We start from the raw sequence: 15,422 nt of genomic DNA on the forward strand, positions 1-15,422 counted from the left end.
ACTATATTTATTTAATAAATTATTCGTAATCGTCACAAGGGAGAAATTCCAAAAAGGGGAATACAGCGAACACAGGTCTTGGAACCATAACATGGTAATAGAAAGCAATCATTGTAGGGGGAAATGAAGTAAATTGAGAATATTCTAACCAGCGTTAGCGAAGTGGAGCAGAATGGAGAACGCAAGAGCGACGGCGGCCGGTTGCGCGTGCGGCCCACGCCGCATGTCGCGCCCACCCGCCCACTCATGCCATGCTGCTTCTGAAACAAACAAACATACATTTTAATTCATTGTTATAATTAGTCTCTACTAATTAGAGGCTAAAACTAGGTCAACAGAATTATGGTTTATAGTTGCAAAATCTTCAAAGGAACGTCTAACTCGATTCAACAAAAATCTTCAAAGGTTTTACATCTATTTACAATAAACCTGTATAAAGTGATCACTCTCAACTACACACCGTTAATTTATTTTTACTATTGAGAAGCAACAAGCTAATAACTTCTGTCTGTACAAAGACTATCGGACAGATAGTAAATAATAATTAATTTTAATATGTAGTTACATTAATTTGGAAACCGCTTTTTCATACTTTACTAATTATTTCTGGAAGTATTGATTTTCGGATAGGGTGGACCATACATCAATTGAGCAGCTAATGACCTATACATAGATCTGTTTAAAGCTTCTACATTTATAACAAATCACCCTGTAGATCCAATATTATATTGGGCCTTATACGGGAAGATAACAAAGAACTGATGCGATTCAAGTCTCAGTTAACCAGTGCTTCGGACGAATCCTTGGAATATTTTCATGATAAAATCATCAAAGTTGATCTTCTGGACAAGTGCAACGAATACACGATCGAGTAATAGATATCTATAGTCTATAGTCTCATGAGATGTTTTTGCTGTTAGCCTTGCGGCTTTTACAGCTTCTTCGGAAACGGAGAAGTCCGTGAACTATATAAAATTAAAGGATTCGGTTTTCCGAACCTGCATCAGAACTCGACGGGGGAACGAGGAAGTCACAGCAAGGTAGTGGCCGCGAGATAGTAGCAGCGGGGCTTACCCAGCCAGCCCCACCGAGGACACAAACCCTGCGCGACCCAGCGCGCTTAAGACAGTCGAGTCAGTGTTACTGATCGTTTGCTTAGTGAGAAGGGCAGCGTGGACCCCTCGGCAATCTAAGGAAGGATACTGATACTACCTCGGATCGCCCACACTGTTCGCTGCGGCGGCGTCGGGAGGCCGATGCCGTTTACGTTACGGACGGTAGGAGGTGTTGTGAATGATAGCAATAGATAGGCTTTTGATCATATATCAAAGCAACCCATGGATTGAAACCCTCAATATCATCATCATTTCGGCCACATAACCGTCACATTCAGGTATAGTCCCCTCCCCCTCTTAGATTTATCCAACAGGAGCAGTAGGAAAGGACCCTACGCTGCGCTTGTCAGTCTATGGTCTCCGCTTCAAAATCTGCCCATTCGTATTATTCTATAATAAAATAAAGGTCACGTTATGTATGTATAAAAGATTATTGCTTAAGCCTTCTATCTTTGACATTAATAGATTTAATATTCTTTTAATAGGAGTGCTTTTTGATAATTAATGCAATTACTAAAAGACTATTATCATCTAACAATAGAAAGCAAATTATAGTAAATAAAATTTTTAATTTTTAACAATTTAAAAAAAAAACGGCAGTGCGTTGGAAATCTTTTATAGACTTTAATATAAGTTAACTTAAGTGTTTCTCAATGGTCTCTTTTAAATTGCATACGCAGCTTCATAAGAAATAGATATAACAAAAAGATTTTTCAATGTTTTAAATTTAGAATCGTAGTTCGAATTAGATTGTAAATATTTAACTTCATTTAATTCATAGTCATTTTTTTTAAATCATAGTTAACAATTTAACATTTTTTTAAAACTATCAGGGACATGTACGTACACCAGTAGACGTGTTACGGCTGGAATAATGTTAATTACCAAGATTGTAATGCCACCAAATATAGTGTCTCAATAAACATTTCTATATGCTCTCTCGATCTCTCTCACCCTCTCTTTCTCTCTAATGAATCGACATTAAAAAAGTAGCAAATGTAATCCGAATACGTCTAGACTCACAAATAACTGCATAACTCTATTTCACAGAGAAGTAAACAATATTCATCTGCGGTGAAGTTACCACATAACCACTGCGTCGGTCGTGTAGAACACACTAATGGAAATTGCACAAATGTCAAGGGACAGTATGTACAAGTACACGCGCACCACGAGAGTGTATTCATATGTACGTAAATGGTAGTAAAGATTGAACCGCTTTGCACACAAAAGTCTAAATGACGGTGTATAATTGTTTGGTGCCTCCTAAAGAAATTTTGAAAATATCGATAAATTGTCATAAAAATTGTATAAAATAAAGGAACTTAAAAAACTATTTAGTCACCTTTACAAAATTTTCTATATAGGTTACATGCAATAGAATACAGACAAAGTACAATATATATATTTTTTTTACAATAAATAATTGATGATTTAGCATACACATATATCCTAAAAATGTATGTACAGAATGAAAGAAGAATAATAATATATTTTAATAAATAAGTTATATGTTAGAATTAAAAAAAATTTAATTTGTTTTTTGAAAGCTCGGATTGAAGTATTTCATAAGTTATAAAAAAGTATTACTTTTGCAGCTGATATTGTTAATTAAAACAATTGTAAATATGTAAGGGATTACGTCCACACTTAGTACTGGATCACAACTCTCTGAAAAAGAGATGGTAAGAGGAAAGCGGAGAAACAAATTAATAAAATAGAAGGAGAAGAACACTGACGAGGATAAAAAGAAAGAGTTAGAAAATAATACAGAGAGAGCGTTATACAAAACTAAAGCTCAGTGATATAGAACCCGATAACAATTATTCTCGTCATTTTCAAAAAACATTTCATGAATATAATGTTATTCACTCAAATTATAAGCATACCTCGATTCGTACCCAGGATATATGATAAACTGTTAAAACTATTAATCATCAGGCTTCTACTCTTCTGTTAAGAACTATATAATTCAGTTTGATTGTTTGCGTTTTATATATTATACATTTCAGCAGTTGCAGAGTATTTGCTTTGATATCATAATTTTAGTTCAGGAATCCATTTCAAACTGAAATAACTACTATTAACTATTAATATTGAATTCAAATCCTTTTCAGTTTAAAATTAATACTACTAGTTTATGTCATAATCCATGTCTAGGTGTGAATATTTTTCAGTTTTCAGTTTTCAGTCCAATAACAACATTTCTTTGTAAAAATAACTCTTTGTACTTTTACGTATTGACGCCACAGGGGAGTCTTTTAAATGTATCGCGGTCATTCCTTGCATGCGAACAAAACGTTTAACTTCGTATTTAATGTTTTGCAAAGAAGTTTAATAATTTAACTGCGTCGGTTTCTATATATACGAATGGGCCTTCAGGTGATCATCAAACAAGCTTCATAACGCATTTCATCGTTTTTTAATAATCAGTTAATAGTAGATGCGGTTATAGACAACGATATAATGTATTTAACAACTATAAACACATTTCTGAACAACTTCAAATGGTCAATGTAAACACGACTTTCCTATTATAACCTAATTCATCGAAGGGCATCATCACTACTTTGTTATCGCAAGAATACTATTGTAATTTCTGTTATACAATATATAATAGCAAGACACCCAATAAGCACGTGAATAAATGACAATAACCAGTCACTATTTTTAAATTGATAGTGTGATAATTTCCTTTTTAATCTGTGGTACTTGATGACTAAAAAATTTGACCACAATGACAGACGTCAAAAATATTGTCACTTATCAAAATACTATATAATTTTACGTTGCAGCAAATTATTAAATCCTTTATTATTTTAAAGTTATAAATTTAACTTCATAAACAATACAGAAAACGGAAATAGAAACGATACGAATAATGAATTAGTTATCGTACGTCGACTGTCTAGAAAGTTCGAGAACCTTTTACAGTTGTTTGTGTGGTGTCATAGGGTGTCTATACGAAGAAATGAATTCATATATTATTACTAATTAAAAAAAAACCGTAACTAAAAACTGTTCCATTAATATTTTATAAATCAAATGCACCGAGCGAAGCAAAATTTAATCAATTATTATTTATCCCTTCACGGTTGTCACAAACGTCGACATCACAAAGCTTCGTTGAAATAATTCGCTATTTATAAGCTCACAAAGGCTTAGAATAATTTAAAGCCCAATTTCGCATATCAAATAACAAAGTACTAAAACAATTATTAATAAACTAATCGAACCACGGAACACTTTGCGAAGGTTTGTACAAAAGGAATATAGGTCAATAGAAAAATAGCCCTTGTCCCAGTTTCTAATGTCGTTTTAATCGATCGACACTGATCTGTCGAACTAAATATCATATGACTTTGTAAGTCAGCCCTAAAAATAATAAAACATTCAAAATGACGCAATGGCTAGGCATAGTTTCAAATATGCATAAGGCACTATCACGCGAAGTTAACGGTGTGCCGAGCGACATAGTTTTCTATGGAAAAGTGACAAAGCGAAATGCTCCGCTTACAATAGAAAAATAAACATAAAATAACATCGAAACTTTTTTGTACAACTTCTGTTTTTTTTTTGTTGTAATTGTATTATTAGGTCAATAAAAAGTATATGATTTTTTTACATCCCTGTTCAGCGATAGATTTCAATTTATAATAATCGTTCTAGCCGTAGCACGTCCACAACTGGACATACCTCTCTGATATATTTCCGGTACGATATAACGTCTAGCGTTTTTCGACGAACTTAACAAGATTGTCTGTGTTTATAGCTGTTTTTGGGTTTTATACTAGTTGTTTGAAACGTAAATAATATTATTCACTTAAAAGTTAAACATTCACTAAAATGATTTTTTCTTTAATTTTTTCATTAAAGGAAAAATCATTTTAGTGAAGAGTTTTGTAATTGACTTCACGGATATGGAGCATAGTGGTTTACATATGTAGATAAATATTTGGACACTCTTATAGATTTTGCTTATAGAACTTATACTGCTAATTGGTACAGACGATATTTTATTGATAATTTCCACAATGAATAACCTCATGAGCTGTAGCAGCGGTATAAAACTAATAAAACTCGCAAGAAATTTTCAAGAGGATGGGCAGCAGTGTCCTTTGTGTACTATGATACCACACTGCGTTCATCAACCCGCCTGCTAAGCTTGGATGGTATATTCCCCTTAGATATCTTTGGAGCAGGCCTATACCATGCAGTGGACATCTACGAGCTGAAACGATAACTATTTATCAAATTACTATTATGTGCTATCGTACTGTTGGGTTGGTGGGGTAGAGCAGTGATAGTTCAGGGATAGTGGATTGAGACTTGTGATCGTTGGCCTCGGGTTGGATTCGGGATACAATTTTATAATTCACACTTTGTGCATCAATTTATTAAAATTCAAATATGATTGCTATAGCTCAAAAACAAGTTTTCAGAGGATGGGCAGTAGCGTCCTCTGCCTATACCTTACGAGGAGATCTGGTCTAGGATGCTTATGCCTTGTAGCGAGCGCCTGTGGTCTGAAATAACGATGACAATGTCGGCAATCGAACTTTGAGTGTGTAACCTTCATACCGAGACTGTCGTTGTCTCTTTTATGTACATATATTTACATATATACACTATATATTCAATAAGAAGTTATTTCGCCACGCACTTAGAGAACTGTCAAATAGATTTAACGCTGAAAAAGATAAAGAATGTACTTGCATTCAATTTACAACCGAGCGACTTTATTGACAAGACAATCTAGATTATTATTCAGTCTAGACGCAGCTGTTTCATGTTACATCTTATTTTATCTGTAAATTTTAACGATTTGGATCTGGCAATTCTGTTGCATGACAGTTCTTTAAATAAATTTAAAATATCGAAACTCAATTTGAATTTGCTTATGTTTTTTCATAATCAAATAAAAAACTCGATCGAAAAAATCATATAAATTCTGGCACAAAAGAGAGAAGCTCTTTAAATCTTTTCGCGAATCCCTAGAAAGTCGTAGCGAGCGGAGTCCTAACACAGAAACGATACATAAAACCAAAGACAGTAATTTGACAGTGCTAGTATTGAGTAATATGTATAATTATTGTCTGTTTCTTCTTTAATCTTTCTCGTATTAGATTTTCCCATCTGTACAGTCCGCCATTTTATCACACCGAAACATTTCGCATGCATAAATTAGCAGTTACTTTGTGAGGGCTTTCAACTTTGACCGACCCTTTGTATATTCTTATATAAACTGTATAAATAACTGATAAATGTAGCTATAAGTTTTATAGTTATAAGCAATATATTTTTCCTTTATTTAATCCAAAAGTTACAAAAGAAAGAAATCTTAATGTCGCTGACATTTACCAAACCGGAACGTGGCATACGTAATATTTGCAACCTTACCTATTTTTTTTAAATAAAGCCCTTATTATTCTAGTTTGTATAGGCTCGTGTAGAAGTAAAATTTAACGGTTAATAACATGTGATTCTGTTCTGTAAATTTTGTACAGCCAATATTACTTTGTGTTCTAGTTTCTTTTTATCTTCTTCTATTCCTTTCAATAATATTAGAAGAAATATAGAAAGGTATTTACCTAAGCATTTTATTCATATTAATTTTCACTATGTATCACTTATATGGATCAATTGCATATGTCAAAATGAGAATGCCAGACAATCTAAAACCAAATTGAGTTTCTTTCTAGTGTCTCTGGTTTCTGTAAGGTGTCGGCGCTGTTATCCTTATGGGGCTGTCACAGGATTGTCGGTCACAGATGCGGGGAGAGCCGCAAGCTAGCTAAAACTTAAATTAATCCCACTACTAGCCGTTTACATTCTCATATGACACTTGGATGTTATGTGGGGTGTCTGTGTCCTTCTTGGTGATGGGAGGAGAAGTATTCGTTCCGTAGCTGTTGCCATGGTACTTCTGTAGCTCTCGGTGTTAAAGTTTCCTTCTCAGGTTTCTTCTTTCTGGTGACCCTCTTTCATGAGCGTGTCTATCCATATGGTGACTCCTGTTGGTGACCTGACAGCTCTTGTTCCCTTTCAGGGTCGGTGCGTGGAAGCAAATTGAGCTTATGTAATAACAACCTTTAACTTAAAACGTTAATGTATAAGGGCTTCAAATACGACCTGATCAGCAAAGAGTCAATAGCAAAGCCAGTATATTTTATAAAAAGTCTCACACGTACAGTGAATGTAAAACTAAGAATTTTATTCTTATCATGTTATAATGAGAGAATTGAATAAAAAATTGTAAAACTTATTACATTGAGTTAACAGATTTTATTTATAGAAAAAAATGAAATAATGTTTTTATTTTTATTTTTAAAGACGCGCTTTTATACACGTTTTTAGTTATTGATAATTCAGTCATTTGTAACAAAACATTAGTATGTACAAAGACTGATCTTGTGTTTATTTATGTCTATGTATGTGTGTACATAAAAAATAATCCATTTGCCTTCTTTGCGATATAATTTGACAACGTCTTTACCGAATTATCTTAACTTTTTTTAAAAGCTTTTTAATACACAGAGACTTTTTATGAAAAAAAAAATAGATTATGGGGCGTTCGTTAGTTCGCTTTGAAATTCGCGCATTTGACAGTTCACGCTACTCGTGTATTGTCTTTTTAAAACTTTCAGCTTCAGTATTTATATATCAAAGGTTGACCTAATTTATTGCGCATTTAATTAATGTATAAAATTATTACTGTGACATATCGGGTATTGATAGAAGAAAAAGGCATCTCAGTTCATCATTCAGAATCTTTCAGGTCACCTACTTGAAAAAAAAATAATTTTGGAGTTCATTCCTATTATTGGCACAGGCGATTGAATTTTTACTTTTCAAATTAAAGATTAATACCATGCATTTTTCAATGTAACACCATATCACGAATGTAACTTTAATAAAGATGTAATAAATCTTTTGGTACCGATGCCTCACACTTAAATAAAACTTACATTGTAATGGGATAAACACTTTATTATTATCATAATTTTGAATTATTATTATGACTTATGAATAATAAATAAGCAAATAAAGTTAATATCGAACGTTTTAAACCAACAACATGTTTAATTTATGCACGTAATAAACAAACGTTATAATTCTAAATTATCATGTTTCATCAGAATTTTATCCGAGAAATACGAAGTTTATTACGGATGCAAGCTCCATACGTCGGCTCCGCTGTTAAACACACAAAAGAGAGTTTTAATGGAAATTTCGGTTCTGTAAATTCATTTACTTTGAAGCCATACATATTAACGAGATTATATTTTCTGTCATATAAACAAAACGTAAAAATAAATGAAGCATTTTTTGTGTTTGATTATGATGCTATTATAGTTCAGAACTACGTATTAAAATTATTAAACATCGACATTGCTCATAAACTGTAAAAGAAAGTATAAATATATAATAAATATATACTTTCACTTATCCTCAAAATAAACCCTCTTCCTCTCCCTTTCTCAATATCTCTTTCTAAAAGAATGTTTGTATCTAAACCGTGAAAACATTACAAAGCTAATAACAATGATTATGAATTTATAAAAATATCCGAAGTAATTATTATTAATATTAATAGTATATATATATATTTAAATAATAAATAATAACGTTCAAAATGATCTACGTTTTCTCTACGTATTTTTTATAATGATACCAAAACCGCTGTACCGCGCCTTTAATGTAACAGGGGGAGTATCGGCTGATACGTTCTCTCATTCAACTTGTCAACGCTCGTAGCGGCGGCGCTTTGAGCTTTGTTTTCGGCTCCACTTCGGCCCGATTTTCTACAACGGTAAAGCAGTTTCGGTATCACTATACTAATAATTAAATGCAATTAAATTTTATAATTTACTATGGTCTATTGATACGTTCGCTACCGGTTTACAAGAATTTTACTTCAAAATAATTTACCAACAATTTTAAATTATTTCCAAACTGAATCTATTTCAATTTGTGTGTATGACGAAGTGAAAAGATTCACGAGAGTCTGCGTTAATTAAATTTATAGGTATAAGCATCAAAACATGATAGTATATATTTTTACTAGATCAGTAAAACCAATACAAACTCGCTCCATGTTGGATGAAAATTCATTCGATTGGTAAAGAATCACGTTTTGCGGAATACTTGAATAAAATTGATATTTTGATTCGAGTAGTGTTACGTTCATATTCTACTCATATAAAGCTGCCGAGTTAAAATAATCGAGTAATGTACAATTTCCTTATTGAATTTTCATTATAGTCATATTAAGAGAACTTTTAAGTGATTTTTTAGTATAACATACAGGGTGAAAGGGTATAACTGTAAAAGCTTTGAAGCTTCTGCACCTTACAATCATTCTGTATAAAGCGACCACTCTGAAATATATTCATTTGTTTTTTTTTTTTTGATTGAACATTATTACGGTTTTTTCATGTTAATTATCATTTCGTTCTTTATTATTACTGAAACCATTCATTTTTGGTTAGAGTATTCCATACATTAATCGATATCAAATTAGCTAAACACTCATTTCTTTAAAGCTTTTATATATACCTATAATCAATCCCTTGATTTAACTGTCGAAAAGTTTTGTTTAATTATGGTCGATTAGATATATACCATATGCAGTCTTCTCTCACGAATAAAAGTTTTTAAAATTATAGTTTACAGTATTCCGATTACGATTTTAGCTATATAACAGACGACTTTACAGTACTGTGATGTGTAGTAGTTTATAACATTTGCGTTTCACGGGCAAAGCTGTATTCACGATCGATGGATTGCAGTGTGACCGTTGTTCATGACCATTAGAGAAACCGTTATTCGAACATCTGTTCCCTATAGCGTACTAACTACGAACGGTATTTCTCTTTGTCGCGATTGTTGGAACAATTACCCTGCAAACATCTGATACAAAAACCATAGCATTTATCCTACATAACGTAATTAATGATATATATACATACATATATGTATATGTATATATATATATATATATATATATCTTAAACTATTCAGAAGTAATAGTTACATGTATGGAATAGTAATCTTGCATATAATTAAAACAATTCTACTTTCTTTCGTAATTGTTTACTTTATTTGCACACTAGCGGAAGTGTTACGCTTAAGGCTCTAAACCTGTATTTCGTAACAAATGGGGCTCGAAAAGCAAACGAGTTGTTACATGTGTATTTCAATCAATCGGAAGCTGTCAGGCTCTTAGGCCAATTAAGCGAACGGCTCATGGAGTGACTTGAGCTGTAGGATTGGGACACAGGGTTTATATTTGAATTTTCGTGTACCCGAGAGGGTCGAACGACAGCGCGATATTATCAGATAGATAACTTTATGTTTTAATTTTTGGACGGGACTCACAATGCTGCCGGTTGCGGAGGTGGTGCAAAACCTAAATCTTTTATATAAGTATCAAAGCTCCGATGTAAGACCTCTACATCGGAGTCATGGTTCGGATTACTATATCAAACGTATCAAATTGTATGACTTTATAGGCGCAGATGAATTGCTGCGCATTATTAAAAACAAAACTCTGAGAAATACTTCATCTTTTACCAGAATTATAAAGACTTCCGATCTCTTTATCGTATTTAAAATGTAATATCTCAACTTGACTGTAAAGTCTGTGTAAGATAAGATCTCATAAAAAGGATATGAAATTTCAAGAGAATATTCTACCCGCAAGAATGAAGTTGACCTTTAATTCATTCGCACATAAAGGATCTAGCCAAGCGTATCGTCAGTTTTGCGTTAAGTAATACAAGGTTGTTGAAACGGTGAAGATTTATTCACGTATTGTATACAATAAATTATTCAACATCCTACAAACTATCAAAAGTTAATGGTCGATTATAAATGATAGATTAAAGTATTACGGAAATAATCATTTTATTTATTGATTTAATGTCACAATAATGAACAGCAATTACTAACAAAAATAATTGTTCTTTTTTATAAACCACAAGATTCCATTAATAACGTCATTACATTGTTAGTGCCTCGTGGTGCACGATATTTCGTTGTTAATTTAAAATCTAACACGCCATTTCATAAAAAAGTGTTGTTTTTTACTATTCTCCATTCATGTTTTTTTCTTTTTATAATGGCTTTCTTGAAAACTAACTAACCGGATAGGCTGTGACCTTTCTCGAGTTTTTTGCTTAGCATCTCATTTGTCGTTAACTTTTATTTATTTCTTGACAGAAATAGTCAAATATAACGTAAAAAGTCAGTTAAATAATCCATTTTCACCACATTACACGTATACATAAAATTTATATTTTATAATTCGGATACTAAACAATATCTTCATTTAACTTATTTTGATTGTGCTAAGATAAATATATTGACATTTTTACTATAAAATTATTAGTTCATGATGAAGTAGTAAAATAAAACATAATTAAAAAACAATAACTCAAACAAATGACGATGTTGAAATGTCAAAAGTATTAAACTTTGAAACAGTAGACATAAATAACGACAGAAAAGAAGTGCCGTAAAGTTATTTGTGACTCTTTTCCTGTTAAATTTAAGAGAGAACAATATATAGGTTACGTAAAAACAAAGCAATTCACAGACTAAAGCTTTCGTTCCAACTGCGACGTTTAGTTAAACAATTTCCTTTGCTTTTGAAAGCACACAAAAGATTGTAACTGGAAATTCGAATTTCGAAGACCATAGCCATTAGCGCTACAAATGGGCTTTTAATAGTGCTTCCTATGCATTCTTTGATGTGATGCAAACGTATGAATGGAACAATTTTGTCTCTTAAATACGAGTATTTATGTACAGTATAATAATTAGTCCGTGCCTAGTGCAAAGATCAGAAGTAACTATTAATTTTAATAAATGTATTATTAGCACTAAGAAATACTAAGGTAGGTTGCAAACCTTTTATGGGCAACTGATCTTTTTAACAAAAAAAAAACATTCAAGAACCATTTGAATTACTTTTGTATTTTATTAGTGGACAGACATACCGAACGTTTGTGTATGTCTGCTAATCTCTCTTATAATGCTACCATTGTTCATGCTACAAAAATGTCTTCATTATCTTCATGTTAGCTCATAAACACGCACTGCAAGGCATATCTCTGTATTCGTTGATCATGTATTTTCTATATCGGGAATAAAATTCAGTTTCATTTATTGTTGTTTCATTTATATGTTATCACTTTTAAATAATCGTCAGTATCGGTAATAAAGCGTGACCAAAAAAGGATATGAAAAACTCGTACAAAGTATTTTCAACCTCAAAAATTGACCTTTGGCCCGGCTGTCACGGCAAAATCAACATATTTACAAATTCGACTAAATATCAAAAACTGAACCGCAACAAGTAATTAACATTGCAACAATAGTGCGAATTGATACATTTAAAACATGAAAACATTTATCGGATACGAAGCGCGGAGAACGTTCGATATAAAATTAATTACATGGTTTATATAAACGTTCCCGCAACGTTAATAACGCGGCATCTCACCGCTTCGCTCCGAAAGTTGTTAACAAAGGGTAATGTTTTTGACTGTTGGATGCGATTCGGTAAGTAATTGATCATAAATTAAAACTGCTGACATTGATCCCGCCTGGAACGGACTTGCTCATTATCTTCTTGAAAACGAGTTAAATACTATTAATTGTTTTTATGATTTAATTATATTTATATAAATGTAATACAAAGTCTTTACCTGCCTACTGCTTTATCAATTGGACTTTATAGAGTTGTTGTCGATCTCTATACGAAATATTTTAATTAATAATAATAGATGTATATTAATGAAAATCAAACTTTTTTTATTAACGCATGAATAAGAATCTCAATAAGACTACTTACAGCTTTGAAAGGAAATCCGGACATAACACTCGAGACAATACATGAACTGTTTTTTTATTAATTCTTTTTTGAATTGTTTTGATTTTATTTTTTGTTCAAACATGTCCATGGAATTAACTGTGTATAGATAGTATGTATTTGTATTGAAATAAATTATTGGTTCACCGAATTGTTTATAAAAAGAATTTTTATACGAACCCATAACGCTGATTAATATAAAAACCAGATTTGTAAGGCTTTCATCGTAATGGTATATATACTGCACAATTGAATTAAGGCATCGAACAAAAATATTGTTCGTTATTTTTCGTATTTCGAAAAGAGATCGAGGATTCTTTTTATGTTTTTTTTTTTTAATTTAAGGAACATACATAATGATTCGCTAAGGAAAATGATTACATTTTAAAATGTCCGCATTCAAAGGAAAGAAGATAAAGTAGCTTATAACAAGGAAACTTTAGAATTGTTTGAATCTAAAACTTTATCTTTCACGTTTCTTTCTTTAAATTTAGATTATTTTTTAATGTAAATTAAAATGTTTCATTATCGTTATCACCCGTAAGATGCTCACTGGTAAACATAGGAATCTTCCGTAAATTATAAGTTTTCCGACTCCTTAACAAGGTCGTTTATCCAGCTTATGGGTTAATGTTTTATGAATTCCCTGCCAGTCCGTGGTCTCCTCTCCAGGATGTTACGGTCCCGATACCATATGGTCTGCGAGCAATTTGTTCCGCACACTGCCTCTTGCTGGGTTTTATCGTTTACTTTCATTCTTCTACAAATTTCCTCATTGGTTTACTCAATTATGGACTGTCCCGTGTTCGCAAGAGTAAGATGGGAGTACGAATTAGAGATGGAGGTAAGAAAAGAAAGCAGCACCATCGCTTCCATAATGGAAAATGAAGAACGCGAAAGATGGAAGAAAAGAGAGTAATAAATGAAAATAAACAAAAATTTTATATGGAATTGAGTAAAAAATGAATTATAAAATTAGAAACAAAAATAATAGAAACAAGCACAAAAATTAAAAATTGTGAATGAAAGAAAAGAGTATACAAGAAGAGGTAAACAATAAAAGAAGATATAGTAAAAGAACTTGTGAAAGAAATTTTAAGAAGTAGAAAATTATTTTAAACCAAAGTCCCTGTCATAGATTTAAGATTACAATTAGGAGAATTATAAAATAAAATAAAAAAACTCCTCATTCCTGATTCAATGTCGTAAAAAATACATAGCACTCTCCCATTAAACGTTCTCTCCAATTAATTTATATTAAGTTTCGCTCTACAAAAAACATTTATTTTTAGGTTGAATAAATTGTTTATGTTTATTAATGGGTTGTTGTAAATTGATATTTTGTGTTCGCTTACTGTTCCAAACGTAATGTAGTACTGGATGTACAACTTGAACTGATATACGAAAGAGACTCTTACATATAATTTATCTTTACGATTTGAATATCATGTAGATAATTCAAACTGCGTTTTGACCACCCTGCTGCCAGAGAGAGATTGCTTAAGATATAAAGTGATGTGTTATATACCAATGTAAACGATATATTTTTTATTTAGACAGATAGGGATGATTTATTCACCATGTGATCACACCTTTTTAAATTATTAAGTATGAAAAAAATAAGTAATTTGAAATGCAACTCCTATCATTCGAAGTGATGTAAATGAAACAAATTACAGCTGCCACACTGGAAGCTTCGCATCGTACAACTATCCCGCGAGTCTCAACTGCCGGCACGCTTTGAATAAAGTTTCTTTCTTTTAACAATCGTCATGTTTGTTATGCGACTTGCCTTCAAAAAAGGCGCCGTAAGCAACGACGGACATTGATGAACGCCCACGAATAAAACGTTGCCATAGCGCTTGTCGTTCAATACGCCGCGTGACTGTCGAAAACCTTTTTTATTTTTTATTATTTATTTATTATTGTATTATATTTATAATATGTTTTAAACATTATTCATTATAAGTATATAAGTTATATACGTATGTATGTATCTCTATGTATGTTTATGTTCGTTTGTTTGTAAATATGTATTTTTTGTACGCGTAAACTACCCATTATTAGTACTTTTACCTTTTCATACTATGGTTGTCTGGAAGAGATTGCCTTGTGTGATAAGACCGCCCATTGCACTTTTTTTTTGTATTTTATCGTAAAACTTATTAAATGTATCTTGTCGTGTACAATAAAGAATATTAAATAAATAAAAAAATATATGTATATAAGTTCTCCGTATTAAACAGGCACGCGGTTTACTTAAGTTAGGACCTATCTCTTCCTACTGCACTCATAAATTGTAATAAAAAACGTAAAATTTAAAAAGTAACATTGATAGTAATTAATAATATTTATTTATTAAGACGTGATTTATGATTTAGCAGTAGTCTGTACTTGTAAGCTGGCCTGTTTTGCTATGCATCAAAGAC

The 15,422-nt window shown here is 31.9% G+C and overlaps 1 protein-coding gene across 1 annotated transcript in view; it reads right to left on the reverse strand.

Annotated features, from left to right (window-relative positions):
- LOC137933423 (fibronectin type III domain-containing protein 5) overlaps window positions 1-15,422 on the reverse strand; it is a 115,209-nt gene that overhangs the window by 21,942 nt on the left and 77,845 nt on the right. Inside the window, exon 2 of the mRNA XM_068777375.1 lies at window positions 150-260. Within this exon, the coding sequence (XP_068633476.1) occupies window positions 150-225 (76 nt within the window). The 5' untranslated portion in view covers window positions 226-260. The remainder of the gene's footprint in view (window positions 1-149; window positions 261-15,422) is intronic.

The sequence above is a fragment of the Battus philenor genome, unplaced genomic scaffold (genome assembly GCF_028537555.1).
Source record: "Battus philenor isolate CCGP_79_NKW_IND1 unplaced genomic scaffold, ilBatPhil1.0.hap1 SCAF_13, whole genome shotgun sequence".
In the NCBI taxonomy this organism is placed as follows: domain Eukaryota; kingdom Metazoa; phylum Arthropoda; class Insecta; order Lepidoptera; family Papilionidae; genus Battus; species Battus philenor.